The sequence below is a fragment of the Sorex araneus genome, chromosome X (genome assembly GCF_027595985.1).
Source record: "Sorex araneus isolate mSorAra2 chromosome X, mSorAra2.pri, whole genome shotgun sequence".
Classification (NCBI taxonomy): domain Eukaryota; kingdom Metazoa; phylum Chordata; class Mammalia; order Eulipotyphla; family Soricidae; genus Sorex; species Sorex araneus.
Window position 1 is genome coordinate 235,565,319 of NC_073313.1, and position 21,555 is coordinate 235,586,873.

General features: G+C 39.0%; 1 protein-coding gene across 10 annotated transcripts in view; it reads right to left on the minus strand.

Annotated features, from left to right (window-relative positions):
* ICA1L (islet cell autoantigen 1 like) overlaps nucleotides 1-17,025 on the minus strand; it is a 42,061-nt gene extending 25,036 nt beyond the window's left edge. The window contains exons 1-7 of one of the 10 annotated variants that reach the window (XM_055122181.1): nucleotides 16,362-16,463; nucleotides 15,347-15,509; nucleotides 10,210-10,311; nucleotides 8,398-8,566; nucleotides 5,361-5,433; nucleotides 1,830-1,953; nucleotides 86-284 (exon numbers count right to left, since the gene is read on the minus strand). In XM_055122181.1, coding sequence (XP_054978156.1) covers nucleotides 86-284; nucleotides 1,830-1,953; nucleotides 5,361-5,433; nucleotides 8,398-8,559 — 558 coding nt within the window. In that variant the 5' untranslated portion in view covers nucleotides 8,560-8,566; nucleotides 10,210-10,311; nucleotides 15,347-15,509; nucleotides 16,362-16,463. Of the gene's footprint in view, nucleotides 1-85; nucleotides 285-1,829; nucleotides 1,954-5,360; nucleotides 5,434-8,397; nucleotides 8,567-10,209; nucleotides 10,312-12,726; nucleotides 12,817-15,346; nucleotides 15,510-16,161; nucleotides 16,327-16,361; nucleotides 16,495-16,565; nucleotides 16,751-16,902 lie in introns of those variants that run through there. The other 9 variants (XM_055122185.1, XM_055122183.1, XM_055122182.1 and 6 more) reach the window with 9 other exon arrangements.
* Nucleotides 17,026-21,555: the final 4,530 nt, after the last annotated feature.

Consider the following 21,555-nt stretch of genomic DNA (forward strand, 5'->3'; position numbering starts at 1 on the left):
TGCCACCCAAAAAGTAAGAATCTTGATTATAATTTCATATAATTTCAGTAGGTTTATGAATAAAGAGAAGGAAGTATTTTCATACTTTTCTGAATTTTTCCATTTGTTTTAAGGTTTCTGGATCAAGCTCCTGAGATACATCTTTCATCCACAGCAAAGCTCCTCTGTATTCTGTGCGTGCCTGCTCCATCCGATTAATGGTCACCAAGGTATCAGATACTGCCCTTTTACTGAATGTTGCTACTTCTTGCTTCAGACGAGATAGGGGAATACACAGGGCCAGTCTAATGGCAGAGAGGTAAAAATCAGAGGGGTATACATTCCATAAGAAACAAAAAAACCCCACATATTTAAAATAGCCATAAAGCATTTTTATGATCAAAATGAATTGATAAACAGGAATTTTATCAAATAAAATGTCTAAGAAAGTTCAGAAAGTTTTATATAACCAACTTAGAAATGTTAATTAAAATGTGTCTTTATCTCCTGCTTTTCTTATTTTAGGAAATATATAACATTTGCAATATTTTCATGCTAATTCATGTATAAACAACCTGCCAAGAAAAACTGTCATAAAAAAGTTCTATAAATCAAAGAGTCCCTGTAATCATAAAACATAACCCTGTTGATAAGTAGAAAGTCTTTCACTTGACAAATTTCATAAATTCTGGGTATAGAAAAACACTGAAATAATACAAGAACTAATGAGGGGGGAAGAAAATTGGCTTAGAGGACTAGAACACATGCTTTACATGCAAGAGCTCCAGGTTCACTTCCTGGCACCTCATGGTCCCCTCAAGCACCACCCACAATGACCCCTGAGCACATATTCAGGAGTTGCTCTTGACCACTGACTGTGTGTATCCTTTCCCTAACAAAGAGAGAGGGAGAACTAATGAAGGGACAGGGATTGTACTCTGCATCAATATGGTGCTTCAGAATAGGATAGCCTTTTAAGTTGTACCTCCATCACAGATATGATAGGGCCTGTTTTCTTCTAAAACTACAAAGATTTATAATTATAATAGAAAACTCTGTGAAGCAGGTATCTCTATGTCAAAAATTATAAAATGATAAAACTTAAAGCATAGAATTAGAAGGAAAAAATTCCCTTATGGGGCTGTAGCGATAGTATAGCAAATAAGGGACTGCCTTGTACATGGCTGACCTAGGTTCAATCCCGGTATTGCAAATAGTCTCCTAAGTACCAATAGGAGTAATTCCTGAGTGCAGAGTCAGGACTAATCCCTGAGCACCACTGGGCAAGGCACCAAAACTACAACAAACAAACAGCTTCCAATACACATACACATAGTATAATATCCAAAAAAAGTGAAAAAAATACAATATATGTAGTTAAATTTTATTTGTTCTGTGCCTGTTGCATTAAATCACCAAGAAATTTAAATATGGGCCTAGAGGCTATTTATAGGAATAAAGTAACTAAGAATGACAACATTTTTTTGTTTATTTTTGGGCCACACCCAGTGGTGCTCAGGGGATACTCCTGGCTCTGCACTCAGGAACTATTCCTGGTGGTGTTCAGGGGACCATACAGATGTCAGAGATTGAACCTGGGTCAGCCAGGTACAAGGCAAACCCTACCTGTTGTACTATCACTTTGGCCTCATGAGAATGTTAAATTTTAACAAATTATTTTAACACAAAGTAAGAGCTAGGCATCAAAATAGTTATATACCTGAAAGATCTCTCTCTCTCTTTTAACTCTCTAAAAGAATAATCAGTAACCTATGTAAATATGAATATTTAGGACATACATCAAAACATAGACTATCTAGATTTTAGGATGATGCAAAACTATGGAAAACCTTTGCTTGGCTGAAGAACAGAGAGCCTTGCCAGTGGCATCCATCATTTTGCCAGCTTGGGTTGCATCCCGTTCTGCTTGAAACTTTAAAAATAGCCCTAGTTCATTTTCTTCCTCCGATATAACTAGGAAAAAAAATAGTGTAATTAATTGTTTCATTTTATAATCCACTTAAAACACACACCTAAATTCTCACTGCATTACTTCTCTACACATAAGAATTACTTGGGAGAAGAAAGATTAATTTTTATATGTAAATTCCTAGGCTCCATTTCTAAAAATTCTGATTTTATGGGTATGAAAATCTGCTTTATTCAAAAGCATTCCAGATGATTCTGATGTAGTGAATTCATGGACCTCATTTTGAGAAAGATTAATCTTTTAGTGAGAAAACAAATTCCCAACCTATAAAATAAAACTACAAATAAATTCATTTTCAAATACACAGAGACACATTTTGGGATCATTACTTGCCCATTTCAGTTTGTTAACTTATTCTTCAATTCTATTCTAGGTTCACTTCATATGCTCAATATCCCAGACCCACAAATGTTCAGGATAATTTTGCTGTTGAAATCTTAAAAGTTTCACCAGCAAAATGACAGTTTGGAACCATTTATTACTAGCCTGTGACAGTTATTGAAATCTAAATTTTCAAAGGGGACCTACCCTTCTGAAGCTCTTCCAGAAAGAGAAAGAAAAAAGAATACTCCCAGTTTCTATGAGGCCAACATTACTCTGATATTAAATGTAGACAGACATAACTAAAAAAGAAAATTACAAATATCCCTGATGAACATGGATACAAAAGTCTCAATAAAAACCTATCAAATTGGACCAAACAAAACATTAAATGGGTTATACATCATGATAAAGTGTATATTTTTATCTCAGGAATTCAAAGATTGTTCAAATATGGTTTTAAAGACTTCAATATCAGATGTATGGAAGATAAACTGAAGAAAACAAAGGCAGAATCCTCCCTGATATCTACCACAAAGAGCTCCAATGAGGTCACTAGCAAAGAAAACAAAAACAGAAATAGACAAATGGGACTACATAAAGTTTAAAAGCTAGGGGCTGGAGCGATAGTACAGCGAGTAGGGTGTTTGCCTTGCACTCGGCCAACCCGGGTTCAATTCCCGGCATCCTATATGGTCCCCTGAGCACCGCCAGGGGTAGTTCCTGAGTGCAGAGCCAGGAGTGACCCCTGTGCATCGCCGGGTGTATAGAAAGAAAGAAAGAAAGAAAGAAAGAAAGAAAGAAAGAAAGAAAGAAAGAAAGAAAGAAAGAAAGAAAGAGAAGGAAGGAAGGAAGGAAGGAAGGAAGGAAGGAAGGAAGGAAGGAAGGAAGGAAGGAAGGAAGGAAGGAAGGAAGGAAGGAAGGAAGGAAGGAAGAAGAAAGAAAGAAATTAAAAAACTACTGCGGGGCTGGAGCGATAGCACAGCGGGTAGGGCATTTGCCTTGCACACAGCTGACCCGGGTTCGAATCCCAGCATCCCATATGGTCCCCTGAGCACCGCCAGGAGTAATTCCTGTGTGTAGAACCAGGAGTAACCCCTGTGCATCGCCGGGTGTGACCCAAAAAGCAAAAAACAAAAACAAAAACAAAAACAAAAAAAAACTACTGCATTAAAAAATCTATGATATCAAAAATACAAAGCCTTCCTACTGAATGGGAGAAAATATTCACATAGCATGGACCAGGCAAAGAACTAATATTCAAGATACATTATGCATCCACAAAACTCAACATAGGAAAACAACCACATCAAACAATGGGGAAAGGAGTTCAACGTCAATTCATTAAAGAAGACAAAGATTGTTTGCCAATAATAGGCATATAAAAACTGTTCGTCAGAGGGGCTGGAGCGATAGCACAGCAGGTAGGGCGTTTGCCTTGCATGCAGCCGACCCAGGTTCTATTCCCAGCATCCCGTGTGGTGCCCTGAGCACTACCTGGAGTGATTCCTAAGTGCAGAGCCAGGTGTAATCCCTGAGCATCACTGAGTGTGACCCAAAAAGAAAAAACTGTTCGTCATCAGTGATAATCAGGGAAATGCACACTAACAAAACAACTATGAGTTATCACCTCACACCAGAGAAAATGGTCTTTATAAAAGTGTCCAGAAACAATTTATTCTGGAAGGGATGAGATGAATAGCAAACCTATATTCACTGTTACTGGGACCATTGTTGGTTCAGTCTTAATGGAAAATGGTTTGTAGACTTCTCAAGAAATTAGAAATAGAAGGGCTGGAGAGATAGTACAGTGGATAGGGTGTTTGCTTGCATGTATCCAATTTGGATTTGATCCCAAGTACCCTTTATGGGCCTTGAGCATTGCACCAGGAGTGATCCCTGAGAGCAGAGCCAGCAATAAGCCCAAGTACGACTGGGTGTGACCCAAAAAACAAACAAATAAGTTAAAAACAGAACTTTCATATGACCCAAAGTTACCATTCCTGGACATCTACCCCAAACATCCACTAAAACATTCAGTAAGATACATATGCACACCTATTTTCATTTCTGTACTATTTACAATAGCCAATAGCAGAAAACAATATGAGTGGTCAACAAATAAGTCAATAAAAGTCGTGGTCTAAGGACTGAAGAGATAGTATAGTGGGTAAGGTGCTTGCCTTGCACATAGTTGGCCAAGGTTCAGTCCCTGGCATTGCATATGGTCTACCAGACACCACTAAGAGTGATTCCTGCATACAGAGTAAGCCCTGAATATAGCCAGATGTGGTCCATAAGGCGAAATATAAAAGAAAATGTGCCAAGGCCCAGAATGTGACTCAGTGCTAGATCCTATGGCTAGCAAGTGTGAGGCCCCAGGTTTGACGCCCTATATCACATACTCAGGTACACACACATAAGTCAAGACAAAGTAACTGTATTTAGAGGTCAGAGAGATAGTACAGTGGTTAGGGTGCTTGCCTTGAACATGACAGACCTGGGTTTGATCCCCAGCATCCTATATGGTCCCCCAAGCACTGCCAGGGACGCACTGTGAAGTCAGCCAGAAGTAAGCCCAGAGCATTACTGGGTGTGGTCCCCAAAAACAAAACCAAAAAAATAACTGTATATAAATCTTAATAACTATGACAAGAGCAATTTGGTAGACCAGTGGGAATGAAAACTTGACTGGCATGAGTACAATAGAAAGCTGAAGAGAAGAAATGGAGAATAACACAGATTTTCTATTCATAGGGGCATAGGGAATGGGATGGTAACCAAAATTCAAGAGAGAATTTTAAGTAACTCTGGACATGAAAGTAAACTTAGCAAAATGAATTTGTGTCAGACAATTTAATGAACTGAGATAGACATTAGGGACTCTGAGAACATGTTGCTATTCTTTGTCATAAGAAATTAAGCACAAAAATAATTTTAAACTACTATATATAAATAATTTTAAACCACACAAAAATAATTTTAAACTACCATATATAAAAATATTTTATTTTAAGTGCAAATGAATATTTAAATAGGAATTTTTAGATATATATCTGTGACTTCATACCATTGAGTCTTAGCTGATATTTCTCAACTATCTTCAGAAGTTCAGTGCATGTCTCTTGAATGGAGTGAAAAACCTTTGAAATATAAAATTTAATAGGACATTTTAAAGAACCATAAACAATCATAAAATATGTTATGAGCACCTTAAAAGCAGAACATTTACTTATAAGTATTATGCCTGTTTTCCTTGACTTTTAATGAACTTTGGTCTTGTTTTTATTTCTATTTTAGAAACCACAGTTAGATTTACCCAAGAGGTTTTGAAGAAAGGTGATAAAGAGAAGGTAATAAAAATTTACAACTATCCCCTCAGCTACTACTATCTAAATAGCAACAAAGTAGATCAAATATAAATTGCATTAAATATTGCCAACCACAGATTAAAATAACTTTAGAAAGTGTCAATTCTGAGTCTGGCTTTTCTCCATTACTGGTCTAAACATAGCAGATCAGTAGATTTATAATAAAAATTAAATGATGGGGTCAGAGCACATGCCTTGCAGGAGGCTGGGTTCAACCTCTGGCACTGAGTTTAGTCCTCCCTCACACCTCCAGAAGCAACTCCTGAGCATAAAGCTAGGAGAAGTCCCTGAGCAACACTGGCTGTATCCAAAAAAAAAAAAAGAAGAAGAAGAAAGAAAAAGAAAATAATGTATTACTGAATCAAAAATCATTCACTTCTGGGGGGCCACAGAGATTATCCAGCTAGTAGGGCACATTGACAACCCACATTCAATACTTAGCACCCTATATTGTCCCCTAAGATCCTCTAGGAGTGATCTCTGACTACAAGCTAAGTTCTGAGTACTGCCTGCAAGGTGTGGCCCCAAACCAAGCCACTCTGAAATGATATTTACTTTGGATTAGTATGTATTAGTATTTACCCTTGGGTTTTAATTATGTGTTGTTACTGTTACTAGAAGAAAATGTGTATGTATAAAATATCCAGAAGACTCCCATTCTAAAGTTAGCACATTATACATATGAGAAAACTCTTAACACGTATTTCTATATTTAGACTTTCTGAAGGAAAAAAGCAGTATAGGTTTTGGATCCAACTTCCTTCTGGCAAAGCTAAGAGACTTATTGGGGAAAAAAGAGAGCATTAGAGGTTAGGGATGCAGTTTAGCAGTAAATCAACATATCTCACCTGTAAGAGGCCCTAGATTCCATCCTGTACATCACACCCCCCTACACACACAAGCTTTATGGTAAATATTAGGTCCTAGCCCTTTGATTATCAAATAAATTCCAAATGTCATTATTATGTCCAAAATTCTATTTCTTAAGCAGTGTTTCTGTCATTGTGTTTGATAAGACCCAAGAAAGACTGATGCGACATTAAGCTATTTTAATTGTTCTCACACTAAAATCACAATGGGAGGGCCCTCATCAATTTTTCATGTAAATATAGTATTTGGATTTGACACTTTACAAAAGCTGTTTTATGGGACCAAAAACATAGTACAGCCAGTAGTGATTCCTAAGGACAGAGCCAGAAATAAGCTCTGAGAACCACTGGATTTGGCCTCAAAACCAAAATAAATAAATAGCTGTTTTAAATCCATGAAGAGGTAGATTAAAATGGCAGTCATATTGTGATTATGGATGACTTTTACCCCATAGGTCTTTGAAAGATTGCTAGACTATTAATTTTATGTCATAATGAAATTTTTCCAGCTTTAATGAGGCTCAATTTGACAAATACATGTGTAATATATATAATGTGTAAGACAATTATTTGATATCAGTATAAATATACTGAAAGTAGTTTTCATTCTTCAAAAAACTGGTAAATGTGTATCATAAATTCTTGGTTGATTTCAAATATTGTCTAATTGATAAGAATAACAATGACTTTAAAAATTATTACATAGAGATCATATAACAACATAAACCAATGCCAAAGACAACTATGGAAATGTATGTGGAAAGTGAAGACCTCCCATATTGTTACAACATATATCACTTCTAATAAAGTCCCTTCCATTTTGTCACATATGTTGCTAAATTCTAGACAAATACTTTCCGAAACAAATAGTAAAATCTTAGTAGTTTATTTATTTCTGCATTTGTTTGTTTTGTGTTTTTTAGCAGCACTCAGCAGTTCTCAGGGGGTTACTCTTGGCTCTGTGCTCAGGGGTCATTCTGAGTGGTGCTCGGGGGACTCTCTGGTGCTATGGACCAAACTGGGTCAAACATACAAAGCAATTACCTTAATTTCTGTATTATATCTCTCTGCCCCCATATCCATAATACTTTAAACTAAAACTCCAATCTATAAACTTTCTTACTCATCATTTGACTTCAATTTATCCAGTGAGCTATAAAACCTCATATACATATACTAGAAAATATCATGATATAATAATGTCTCAAGAATATATTCATTACTGGGCTGGAGAGATAATACAGTGGATAAGGCACTTGCCTTACATGTAGCTGAATGGGTTTGATTCCCAGCACCCCATATGGTCCCCTGAGCCCTTCCAGAAGTAATCACAGAGCAGAGTCAGGAGAAATTGCTAAACACACAGCCAGATGTGGCCCCAAAAGAGACAAAAAATTATATGTGCATTACTGTTAAAAATGGTAGTCCTTAGCTAGAAATATGACATAATTGCTGATTTATCTAATCTATAAATAACAGCATGCCAATTCTGTTTGTGAGATAATTATAACCTCCTATCTAGAAGATCTGATTGTTAGAGGAATATAAATGCACTCTATTATCAAATTCTTATCACGAAAATTCTTCAGTATTTAAAGCTTGTCTTTGTCCCCCTTTTAGTTCATAATAATATCCACTCATGGGCCTAAAAGATAGTGTAAGGGGTTAGGGCATTTGCCTTGCACAGAGCTGACCCGTTTGATCCCTGGCACAAATTAAAATCCCTGGTCTGCTGAGCACCAGGGAATCTCTGAGCACAGAGCCAGGGCTAAGCCCTGAGCACCATTAGCAAGGGGCATTGTCCAAAATACTGAATAAATAAAAGAAATAGCCAGTCATATGTAATAACCTGAATCCTCAAGTTTACCTCAAGTTTAGCATCTAGTTCTGCATCAGATGCTACCACATGTTCATCCTCCTTTTTTCCGGTTGCTTTGATAAATACTTGTTTTGTTTTCCAGTATTTCCTTTGCATTCGGCTGACTACTGACTGGTTATCTTCTGGTCTGGGTTGCCCAAAGGAATCCATGGAGTTACTACAAGGAACATAATAAGATTCTTTTAAAAATATCTTTTCAATAGTAAGTATCTATCCAATATTTAATCTAATTGAAAAATAGAAATATTGTGGAATATTGATATTAAAAGAGCTAATACTACTGTTTACTCACTTTGCATTGCCTCATTTCATTAGAATTAGAACTTACAATATCCATCAAAAGATTAATGACGCTTTTATTCAGTTGGTGACAAACATGATAAAATGTATGATTTTGCAATAATGGTTGGAAATAATTCTACTTTGTTTGAACAATCTCTTTGTAGACATTTCTAACTTCCTAATTTTGCTTTTATAATAATGCTACACAAGTAACAAATCTGCACAAACAACTTTGCACACTATTGTTTTCATAGTAAAATATCCTATCATTATAATTGCTATGTAGAATAATACACATATAATATACATTCTCAGATATATAAAGATTCCTACCTTATTTTTAAAATAACAATACCTTAGTATCCAAGAAATAAAAATAAGGACTTTAGGTTTAGAGGAGATATGTTATAAATGAAATAGGCATGTGGCTGAGAGGCACCTCCCCTCAAAGGAAAATAGAAATAGATAGAGATGGAAATTGTAACCTGTACATTTTTAAACTAATGTTTAATTAATTGTTTTATATTGCTTTTCTCTTGTTTGGGGGGCCACACCCACTGATGCTCAGGGATTACTCCTGGCTCTGCACTCAGGAATTACTCCTGGGGCTCAGGGGACCATAGTGGATATCAGTAATAAAACCTGGGTTGGCTGCTTGCAAGGCAAGTGCCCTACCTGCTGCACTATCACTCTGGCCCTAAAAAAACTGTTCTTAAAATGGCTATGTAAAAAAATTAAAATTTGAAAGAGGAAATGAAAAAGACAAAGAGTAATAATAGTATTTAAAGTCCCAATTTATTCCAATAAATGTGGGAGGTAGGAACAAAAGGAGGTATGAAGTATGTGACTCATTCATCATTTCTAGGGAAAGCAGTTGGTACTAAGTATTCTTAATGTCATTAAAAATAGCTTCACTTTCTTTTATTTTGAAATAGGTACTAATGAAATAACAACAGGATGTTTAATTTCTAAATTACTAGGGGTAAAACAAAGGAACAAAATAAATAAAAAAGCAAAAATGCGTGGTAAAACAGGATCACTGCAATATAAATAATATAAACTCAGAATAAGAGCAATTATGCAAGCCAGTGTATGTATGATATATGTATGTCATATCATACAAAGAATTTCATATCTGGAAAGAAAAAAATTGTATCGATATTCCATTCTATTTGAGATCCACCTTAGACAAATGAAAGAGAGAAATATGGGGGGCCTGGAGCAATAGCACAGCGGGTAGGGCGTTTGCCTTGCACATGGGTGACCCGGGTTCGAATCCCAGCATCCATATGGTCCCCCAAGCACTGCCAGGAGTAATTCCTGAGTGCATGAGCCAGGAGTAACCCCTGTGCATCGCCGGGTGTGACCCAAAAAACAAAAAAAAAGAGAGAAATATGGGTTCATTAATGCCAAGTAAATAAAAACAAATTGAATTAGGTAGCCTTTTCAACCAAAGGTTATGGGAAAACTGGATAACCACATTTTATTAAACAATAAACCTGGATTCATTTTACACACCTTAAACAAAAGTCAATTCAGAGTTTAGATGAGAGTCCATAAAATATAGGTAGAATGCATCAAGATTTGGACCTCAAAAGTGTTTTCAGTGATATGATTCCACTGGAAAATTCAATAGAAACAAAAATAAGTAATTAGGAGTACATTATATTAAAAAGTTTCTGCATGGCAAATTAAACACAGGCTAAAACTAAAAGATACCCAACCAAATCGGAGGAAATATTCACGCTAAACATATCAGATAAAGGCTTAATACCCAAAATATAGCACTGTAGCACTGCACTGTTGTCCTGTTATTCGTCGATTTGCTCGAGTGGGCACCAGTAACGTCTCCATTGTGAGACTTGTTGTTACTGTTTTTGGCATATCAAATATGCCATGGGTAGCTTGCCAGGCTCTGCAGTGCGGGCGGGAAACTCTCGGTAGCTTGCCAGGCTCTCCGAGAGGGACGGAGAAATCGAACCTGGTCAGCCATGTGCAAGGCAAACACTACCCACTGTGCTGTCGCTCCAGTCCATACCCAAGATATACAGCAATAAAATCAGTAATAAAACCAGTAATAAAACCAGTAATAAAAATTCTACTAAACGGGGAGAGGAAATGAACAGACACTTCTCTGTTTGAAAGAAGACTGATGGCTGGCCAATATTTACATGTAAAAGTGCTTAGTATCATTTATTATCAGGGAAATCCAAATCAGGGTGACAGTGAGATATCATCTCACATCATTATAAATTGCACATAATAAAAAACCCCAAAAATCTGGAAACAATATGTATAGTCAGGTGTGGTGAAAAGGAACTTGCATCCATTGCTGGTAGGAATGTTGTCTGGTACAAGCCATATAGAAAATAGTATGGAGATTTCTCAGAAAAGTCAGAATAGAGCTACAATACAACTGAACAATTGGTATTTGCCCTCAAAATACAAAAACATTCATTTTAATAAACATATGCACATCATTATTTATTACAGCATTTAGTACAATAACTAGGATAAGGAATCAATTAAGATATCCAATGACAGATGAGTGAATAAAGAAGATGTGTTATATATACACAATGGAATAATATGAAGATGATTAAATAATGCAATTTGCTGCAACTTGGATGGAACTGGAGGTTTCATTACTTGAAGTTAGAAGAAAGACAAATATTGTATATCCTCACCTGTGGTATATGGAATAATAGGACAAGATTATGAAAGGCATCAAAGGGAGACTATCTAGATTTCCCTTGATCCTTGATTATAGAAATGAGAAAGACAGGGAAGAAAATTAATCAAAGGGGGCGATAAGAGGTGGGCAGGAAGTAATAAAACAGGGGAGGAAACTCAAATGAGGAAATAAGAGGTGGGCAGGAGGCGATAGGGCAGGGATCAGGGGCTTCAGAGGTATTATATACATATGCCTATAATATATATACACATACATACATATATACATATGTACACACTCACATATATATTATATATACATACATATATATATATAGTCAACAACATGGTAAGCATAAGACCCAAATTACAATCTAAACTTTAAAATGTATGACAGGCTGGGGTGATAGTGGAAGGAAACCTGGGGGACATTGTTGAAACATTGTATGTTGGAACATTCTATGTGTGAAACTCTATTATGAACAACTTTGTAGACCATGGTGCCTTAACCAAAAAAGTTAAATGACAAAAAAATAATGAAGATATTTACTTCACTATAAAAAATAGTGAGAGATAGTTCATTGGACTGAGTACATGCTTTGTTCCTGGAACACTATGTAGAGTGATCACCCCCCTACACCCCCGCCCCAAGCATAGGTACGAGCAGTCTGTGAGCATCACCAGGTAAAGTTCCAAATTCCTCAGAAAAATGTTAGTAATAAGAGGGACTGGGGCTGGGGCTCAGTGCATGGCACACTCCTAATATAGGGTGTAGTCCTGGTTCCATTTCTGAGCTGCTTGGCATAGCCAGAAGCTCCAGCACTGCCTGGACTGGTCCTCAACAAAATTTTTTTTAATTTCAGTGAGAAAAAGTAAAGTATAATAAATTATTCACTTTTCACAATAAAAATTTGATAAATTTCAGTAATCTTGATATTTAAAAATATTTCTATGGGGGATGTATAAACATGTTTACATTACATATGTGTGTATACACAGCATATACCTATAATATTTAAGGGTAAAATACCAAGAGTATTACCATTAAAGCCAGATGTAATTATAAGGAAGCCCACCATTATTTTATTGTTACTATTTTAGCAGTGCTAGCTAATAGCATGGGCCTAAAAAGGCTAAGGTAGGGTCTGAGCAATAGTACAGCATGTAGGGCGTTTGCCTTGCATATAACTGACCCAAGTTGGATCCCCAACACCACTATGATTTCCTGAGTCTCACCGGGAGTGATCCCTGAGCACAACTGCATATGGCCCTAAAATATTTTTTTAATTTTCAAAAATTAAAAGGGTAGGGGGCTGGAACAATAGCACAGCGGGTAGGGCGTTTGCCTTGCATGCGGCCAACCTGGTTTGATTCCCAGCATCCCATATGGTCCCCCGAGTACTGCCAAGAGTAATTCCTGAGTACAGAGCCAGGAGTAAACCCTGTGCATCACTGGTGTGACCCAAAAAGAAAAAAAGGTCAAGGAATTAGTATTAAAGTGGAGTTAGCTAAATTATATTACATATGAAAATAATATACATGAAACATTCAAAAACAAGTGGGAAACTATTAAAAGCAGTATGACATTTTAACAAGTTCACTCGTTCTGAAATATACAAAACTGAGCAGTTTTCTTTGCTATTGGTTTTCAAGAACTAGTTAAATAATACAAAAGAAATTTATCCCAATTGAAATTCTTAGAGATAAATTAAACATAAAATAGCTTATATATACAAATCCAGGGCTACTTCTGATTCTGCTTGGGTGCTTAGGTTGCTTCTGGCAATGCTAAGGAACCATGTGGTGCCAGGATTCAAATCTGGGCCTCTGGCATGCAAAGCATGCACTATAGACTTTGAGCTATCTCCCTAGTCCTCAAATAACTTTTATGAAGAAAATTTAAAACAGTGCTAAATTGGAGAGAAAATTTTTTTAAAGATTTGGCTTGTTCTTGAAAAGGAAGATTCAAAATAAATAGGTCATTTGTCTCTACATAATGTAATCTACATTATTACTAAGGTGTTGGTTCCAATTCTGCTTCCTACCTCATCTTCCTCCACCCCCTTCCAACCCACGTCATCCCTGTAAGGAATTGACACCAGATGCCTCATACATTTTAAAGCACTGAGCTACATTCCCAGTCTTGAAATTATTTTTTAAAAGGCCAACTCAGTCTCAAACTTCATTTATTTTTGGCTTTTGGGGCATACCAATCATGCTCAAGGCTCAAAACCTCACTTGAGAAACAAATATGAAAATAACCAAGAAAAATCTGGAAAATATGAGTAACAAAGATTTTTGAAGCAATATTAATTTGAGTTGTACTAATCTTCTACTTCAGAAAGTTACAAAAAAAACATTACTCCCATTATAACAATGAAGATTAGCTCCATAACTTACAAATGTATGTGTTTTCTTAAAGTCCATCAGAGAACACAGCAAATGAACTATTATCTGGAAAGTGACTGGATCTACCTAGTGCTGAAGAGACCCAAGACTATCCTTGGCAGAACAGTAGAAAAGTCTGATCCAGAAATAAATATGTAAATGAGTAATAAGTAAGTGGGCAGGAGAGAATGGTTTGGTAAAATAATTAGCTCTATTAGAAATATTTTATTTCCAATTAAAATATTTAAGGGGGCCCAAAAGATAGTAGATTAGGTATGCACTTGCCTTGCATACAGCCAAAACAAGTTCAATCAGTGGCATTCCCTCTGGTCCCCTGAGCCCATAAGGAGTGATCCCTGAGTGCAGAAGCAGGAGTAAGCCCTGAGTACATCTGGATGTGACCTAATTAATAAATTAATTTAAGGAGCTGGAAAGATATACAGGAGGTAAGGCACTTGCCTTGTATGTGGTTGCATTGCCTCCTTGTTCAAATTCCCAACACCACATAGTTCACTTAGCACCTCCAGGGTTCACTCCTGAGCATAGAGCCAGGAATAGACCCCTGCACATACATACACACAGACACAGACACTCACACACACACATGCACACATGCACACACACCACACCAAAATGGTACTTTAAGTCTTCATTTTCTTTTTTTTTTATCAAATTAAATCAACACAATACAAATTTTAAAACCTAAAGTACTTGCAACAGTTAAATAATGAGCTATGTAGACATCACTCTTGTGATGGTGAATATTGGAGTCAAGCAAAACTTTGAAGTTTGACTTCACAAATAACAGAAATATTTAATGTATGAGTATAAAATATACAAAAGAGGATAAGGTATTAATAAACAACAAAAGCTATTTTATAGCAGGTAATTTTTTCATTTACAACAAATTTAAAAATCTTCCACACACCCCATCTGCTGTTAAACATAATAAAATTTAGGGCCCATTAGATATTACAATGGCTAAAGCATTTACCATGCATATAGCCCATCCTTGTTTGCTACCTGGCACCACATATGATTCCCCCACCACGAGAAGTGACCCCTGAGCAATTCAGGGTGTAGCCTCAAACCCCATGCTCCTCCCACACACACAAAGAATACAGTTTTAAAGAAAATACAGTGAGTACTGAAAAAGTCTGTAAAAGGCAATTTTAAATAGATGTATCACAACGAAATCACAAATGTTGACAATACCTAATATTTTATATGTGATATTTAATATTTTAATATTTGGTTCTGGTTCAGTCGCTGGTATAAATTTTGTTTCACAGCTTAAATAAATAGTTCTGATATAAAAATATTACTGTCTAGTTTTCCATTGGTCTCATAGTAGCAGTTTTTGCAGGCTGGTGTCTAAGCAACCATCCAACTTTCAAATTTAGATTCAACAAGTAAAATTATCAGCGATTAAAAGAATGGTGTGCACATGTTCTAATGGCTGGGGCTAGTTATACAGTTATTTTTCACTATGTGATACAGACACTTCCCAAAGTACACGGGATATGTTAAGCACAGCTAAGGAATATAAAAGGATTTTTTGAAAAGTCCTTTATTCATAAAAAAGTATACATACCATTAGATGTTTATTTGGCCAATCAATGCATAATTAATGAACTCCCACTACAGGATGAAGCACCTGTGGCTACTCCATAAATATTGATGTGCAGATGATTAAAGTACTATCGCCTTACAGTACTCCAGCCCGAGTCAGAACCAAAAAATGAATACAGAAAATACTGAGAGAAGAAAAAAAAAAAAGCTCAAATCGTGGATAAGCGAGTCATTCCCAAGAAAGTATTTCACAGCGACTTCCAGCTGAAAAGACCCCTAAATGCTGTGCGCGACGAGATGCTCTAGAGGAAAATCAATCGCCAGCCCGGTGCCCGCTGCCCCGCCGGCCGCCGCAGCGCGCACGGGCGACGCGGGGATGGATTTGGTCCCCTTCCCTTTCTCCCCGAGCATCAGGTATCGGACCGATGACATCATCCGGGCACCTGACCAGGCGCCCGGCGGGGCGGGATTGGGGGCAGGGGCGGGGGTCTGGGGTCAGCCCGCTATTCGCCTGCTTCCTGAAGGTCTTACGCGATTCCCGTTACGGGATAAAGGCATAAACAACCCCGGCTTGGCAGAACGGTCAGCGGGAAGCACCTCAAGGCTGTGAACCTCGGCCTCGACTCGGTCTCCCCACTAGGAGACAAATCACATCCACTCCCCCTGCCCCCAACAAAACCTCAGGCCCCGCCCGCGTTCGCGACCCCGGGGGGTGGGGGGTGAGGGGGCAGCTCCTTTAAGGCCCGAGAGGACCTAAAGCCCCGGTGAAACGCGCTCGGGGGCAGCTCTCTGCCCGGGGTGAGCCCGGAAGGGAAGCCGCTGGGTCCCCCCCCTCACCCGAGAACCGAGGAGGCCGCCGACGCCCCCGAGAGACCGCGTGCGCGCGTGGCGGGAGCCGCCACCTCCCGGCGTCGCCATGGGAACCCAGATTTTTGGCCTCCGGGTCCCCGCCAGCCCCGGCGGGCGCAGCTCGGCCGCGGCCCCGCGAGCGCTGGGGTTGGGGTGGGCAGGGCCGGCGGGAGGCCGTAGACGCTCACCGCGACGCCGGGGCCGCGACGCGCCGCTCCTCCGCCGCCTGGGTCGCGCTCGGCCGCGCGGAGCTCCGTCTCGGTACCCGCCGCCGCCGCCGCCGCCGCCCGCCAGCCCCGCGACGCCGCCCCGGCGGCTCCCGCAGCCCGTGCCCCGCCGCACCCGCGCGTGGAAGTGTCGGGCTCGGGCCGCGGGAGGCGCGAGATTCAAACCTGGCGGCCTGGCTCGAAAGAGCCGCGCGGTCCTTCGAGGGTCGGCGCCCCCCGCGTCTGCGTTCGGGTCCCCTCGGGCTCCGACCGGGCTCCCGGCTCGGTACTTGCGCGGTCGGCGGGAACCCCTCCGGCCTGCCTTCTGCCCCGCCAGTTCCTCTCGAGAGAATGAAATGGCAAACGGCAAACGGATCAGAACGTCAGGCCGACTGCCTGGGGATGAGGCCTGTGAAGCGCAGGTAAGTGGCAGGGATCCTCGGATTTTCCGGGGCCGAACGCCTCCTTGAGTACCCCAGCACCAACCTCCAGTCCCCCCTGCGCCTGCCCCCATCCCACCGACCTCGGCGCTGGCTGGCGCGGCCGGGGTCATCCCCGCATCCCGGGCAGGGGCGCTTGGCTTACGCAGGTGCCTCTGACCGTGAACGTTCACGTGCCGCTTTTAACCCTTCTGTGAAAGGGCCGGGGAGGATGGAGTTAAAACTGCTGATAACCGACTTCCTCTGCACATATCTGTCACCCCGATTTGTTGTCATAAAAGGATCCAAATGCGTAAACGGGAAAATGTGAGCTGAAAAACCGCAGGGGAACGAAGTTGGAAATACAACTCAAGTCAAACTTACTGGTGGACGATCATTTTTAATCAAAGGACTTTCTTTTTAAAGGTGTCTCAAAAGTTATACCCACCTAATTTTTTTTAACAAAATAGGCTAACTTACTAGCTTACTCTTAAGATGATAACTAAAAAGATACACAGGCTAGTTTACGCTAAGATGATAACTAGAAAGACTTTTATGATCACCAAAGACAAAGAGAGGATGAGATTTTATAATATTTTTGCCAAGTATTCACCTTGAAAACAAGACAAAAGTACTTTTAGAGAAGGAAACACATCTGGATATTTACATGAACAATCCAAAAAAGCCAATAAAAGAATTAAAACCCTTGTTGAATTGTCATTTATAATAATAGTACATAATATAATACTACTGCATTTTATTAAAAAAATTAAATCCTGCCATCTCAGCATGGATGGACCTAGAGGGAATTATGCTTAGTGAAAAGAGAAACATTTACTATGATTTCATAAATGTTGTCCCTATTGAAGGGGAAAAGGAATAGAATTAAAGAAAAAACAAGATTTTAGACTATAAGATATATTAGTGAAAATGGAAGAGGGACTAGAGGGTGAATGGATTGATTAAAAGGGATACATTTGGGACGGGTACGGGTACAGCTGAACGGCGCTTTTCTTGCATGTGGCCAACCCGGGTCCAGTTCCTAGCACCCCATATGGTCTCTCGTGCACTGCCAGGAGTGATACCTCAGCATAAAGCTAGGAGTAAGCCCTGAACACCTCCATGATGGCTCCCCAAAGAAACAAAACTGGAATTCAGTGATGGTGAAGGTTCTAATTTAATTTTTAGTGGTGAAATTCATGTGTACATACAGTTTTTTAATGATACATGTAATTGTATAGTGTCATTGTTACTTCTGTCACTGTCACACCGTTGCTCATCAATTTGCTTGAGTGGGCACCAGTAATGTCTCTCATAGAGAGACTTATTGTTACTGTTTTTGGCATATCCAATCGATCTTATTTTTTAAAAAATTTACTTTTTGAATCACCATGAGGTAGTTACAAGCTTTCATGTTTGGGTTACAGTCTCACAATGATCAAACACCCATCCCTCCATCAGTGCACATTCCCCACCACCGATATCCCAGGTATAACCCCCCCTTTTCCCACCCTCCCCCTGCCTCCATGGCAGACAATATTCCCCATACTCTCTCTCTCTACTTTTGGGTATTTTGGCTTGCAACACAGACACTGTGAAGTCATCATGTTTGTTCTATTATCTAGTTTCGTCAAGCATCTCCCATCCCAACTGGTTCCTCCAGCCATCATTTTCTTGGTGATCCCTTCTGTATTCCATCTGCCTTCTCCCCTCCACTCATGAAACAGTCTTCCAGCTATGGGGCAATCCTCCTGGCCCTTGTATCTACTGTCCTTGGGTGTCAGCCTCATGTGATGTTATTCTATACTCCACAAATGAGTGCAGTCCTTCTATGTCTGTCCCTCTCTTTCTGACTCATTTCATTTAGCATGATACTCTCCATGGCTATCCATTTATAAACAAATGTCATGACTTCATCTCTCCTAACAGCTGCATAGTATTCCACTGTGTAGATGTACCAAAGTTTCTTTAACCAGTCATCTGTTTTAGGGCACTCGGGTTGTTTTTAGATTTTGGCTATTGTGAACAATGCTGCAATGAATATATAAGTACAGAATATATAGGTATATTTGTACTGTACTTTTTTGCAATAGATCTTATTTTTAATAGTATAGGAAAAGAGTAGCTATCTATATAGTTAAATTGGAGTGAAAATATTGAAATGTCTCTAGATGACCACAAAATGTAATGTTAATAATACTTTTTTCATACTCCTTTAAGAAAATGGAGCAAATAGTGGAAACCCCTGAGCATTGCTGTGTGTGACCCAAAAGAAAAAAATCTGAAAACCTGAAATGCTATAGGAATATAAAAGTATTTCCTCTGTCTGAAATATACTTCATTTGATATTAGTAAGTCTAAGGTATATTATTTGCACCTTTAGTTACTACATATAAATTTTATATGTCCTAAAATTTATGTCAGAATGTACCTAAAAATAACTTTTTTTCTTTTTGGGTCACACTTGGCGATGCTCAGGGGTTACTCCTGGTTCATGCACTCAGGAATTACTCCTGGCGGTGCTCAGGGGGCCACATGGGGTGCTGGGAAGTGAACCCGGGTCGGCCGTGTGCAAAGCAAACGCCCTACCCACTGTACTATTGCTCCAGCCCCAGAAGATACTTTTTATGTAAATTTTATTATTTAGAATCATGCCTCCAATTTTCAACATGGGAGTATGTATATAAGAAGATTATTATGGGATACAGTTTGGGCTTTTTTGGTTTCATTTTTGGCAATTTAATATCCAGTTCATATAACTAAAAACTAATTAATATTGTTTTATATAACAATGCCAATATTAAAGTGACTGAATGTTTCTGTTTTCATACCTGACAGTATCTGATTGACAATGTTTGGATATTTCTTGCCTAATGAAACCTGATTCCAGTTATTATAAGAAATATTAGAGGAGACCCAGGTGATAGTAGAGCAATTAGGGTGTATGCCTGGTATGCACTTGACTATGTTTGTTTCCTGGTCCCACACGGTCCCCCAAGCATCATTGGGTGCAGCCCTGGAGGCTGCCAGCACTACCAGGTGACTTGTGTATTTCCGGCACTACAGAGCCTGAGCAGCAGCATCTCATTCTTGAACACTCATGCAGAACCACATCCCAGATGGCCAGAAATTACCAGTGGGCCACCTGGACTTCCTGAGCACTGCTTGGGAGGCTCTTCAAAGCAATTAGTGGAATAGCTTTTATGTATATAATTTTCTTTTAAGAACAGGCGCTGGGGCTGGAGTGATAGCACAGCGGGTTGGGTGTTTGCCTTGCACGCGGCCAACCCGGGTTTGATTCCCAGCATCCCATATGGTCCTCTGAGCACCGCCAGGGGTGATTCCTGAGTGCAGAGCCAGGAGTAAACCCTGTGCATTGCCAGGTGTGACCCAAAAAGCAAAATAATAAAAAAAAAGAGAACAGGCGCTATAGTGGTAGTGTCAGATTAATATTTTTCTTTATTTTATATAAGTAACTGATGTTTCAAAACCAGAATGCCTTAGAAGAATTTTTGTGGACAGACTTAAATATTATTATTGAAATTTCCTAGATAGCATGTTTTGTTTTGCAGGCTACTTGTTCAGTTGTGCAATTATGTATATTTTATATCAATGTAATTAAAAAGTTGATCTTTCCCAATATGCTTGAAAGTATTCTGATGTATTATTCACTGTTGACAATAGTTCTAAGATTGCTATCCTAAATTCGAGGAAAAGGATATGATAAAGCAAGCAGTGTCCATATAATCATAGAATGGATATTTTCCTCTGCAATCTACATAGATAAAAATCTTAAGTTGCTCAGATTTCTACCCTGATGATCTCCAGATAGTTATCTTCTAAGGTTTTGTTTTCATGGTTTCAAAAAAAAAATCTCATCTTAGATAAAACCTGGAATGCAGCATTATTTAAGAGTAAAACAAAATTTAGCTTTCCATATTCTTCCATATATGAAGAAATATTTTGTTCACCCTCTTACAGTATATTCCCGCCTACTTCCCGGTGACCCCACCCTCCAATCTATACCTGCGAAACTCTAACCTCATCAATACTTTACAATAAATGGGAGCTGAGTTACTGTATCTCATGGGAATGGGAGAAAACCAAAAGGAGAAATTTGCAGGTAGGCTTGGAGGAAGCTGGGAGAGTAGAGGACTAAGGATTGGAGATCTCCTAACGTTTGAACCTGTTTAGATCACATTGTTGAGTATCCTATTGTTTACCAGCATTTTTGTTGCATTAACTAGAATTAGTGATGTTCACTGGGCTTTTTCTTCTTTTTTGTGGGGGTGTGTTTTGTTTTTGGGTCACACCTGGTGATGCTCAGGGGTTATTTCTGCCTCTGCTCTCAGAAATTACTTCTGGCAGTGTCCTGGCATGGGGGTCCACATGGGATGCTGGGGGATCCAACCTGGTCAGTCATGTGCATGGCAAATAAATGCCCTACCCACTGTACTGTCTATCTGGCCCTAATTACTCCTTTTATTTCTTCCCTTCCTACCTTGCATTTATTTTTACATTTAGGCTCACTCACTCACAGGAAGGGGGAAAAATACACAACTAACATTTCGATGAGTATTTTCCATATAAGAATGTCATATTTTTGTGCATGTGTATCAAGAACATGATTTTTGAAGGTGGTGTCTACACTTTATACATTTTTGTTTTCCCCTCTTTAGCCTGACACATTTTCCATTGAAATGACTTATTTAACAATGGGATGTACTTGAGCCTAATTTTATTTCAGACTTTTTGGG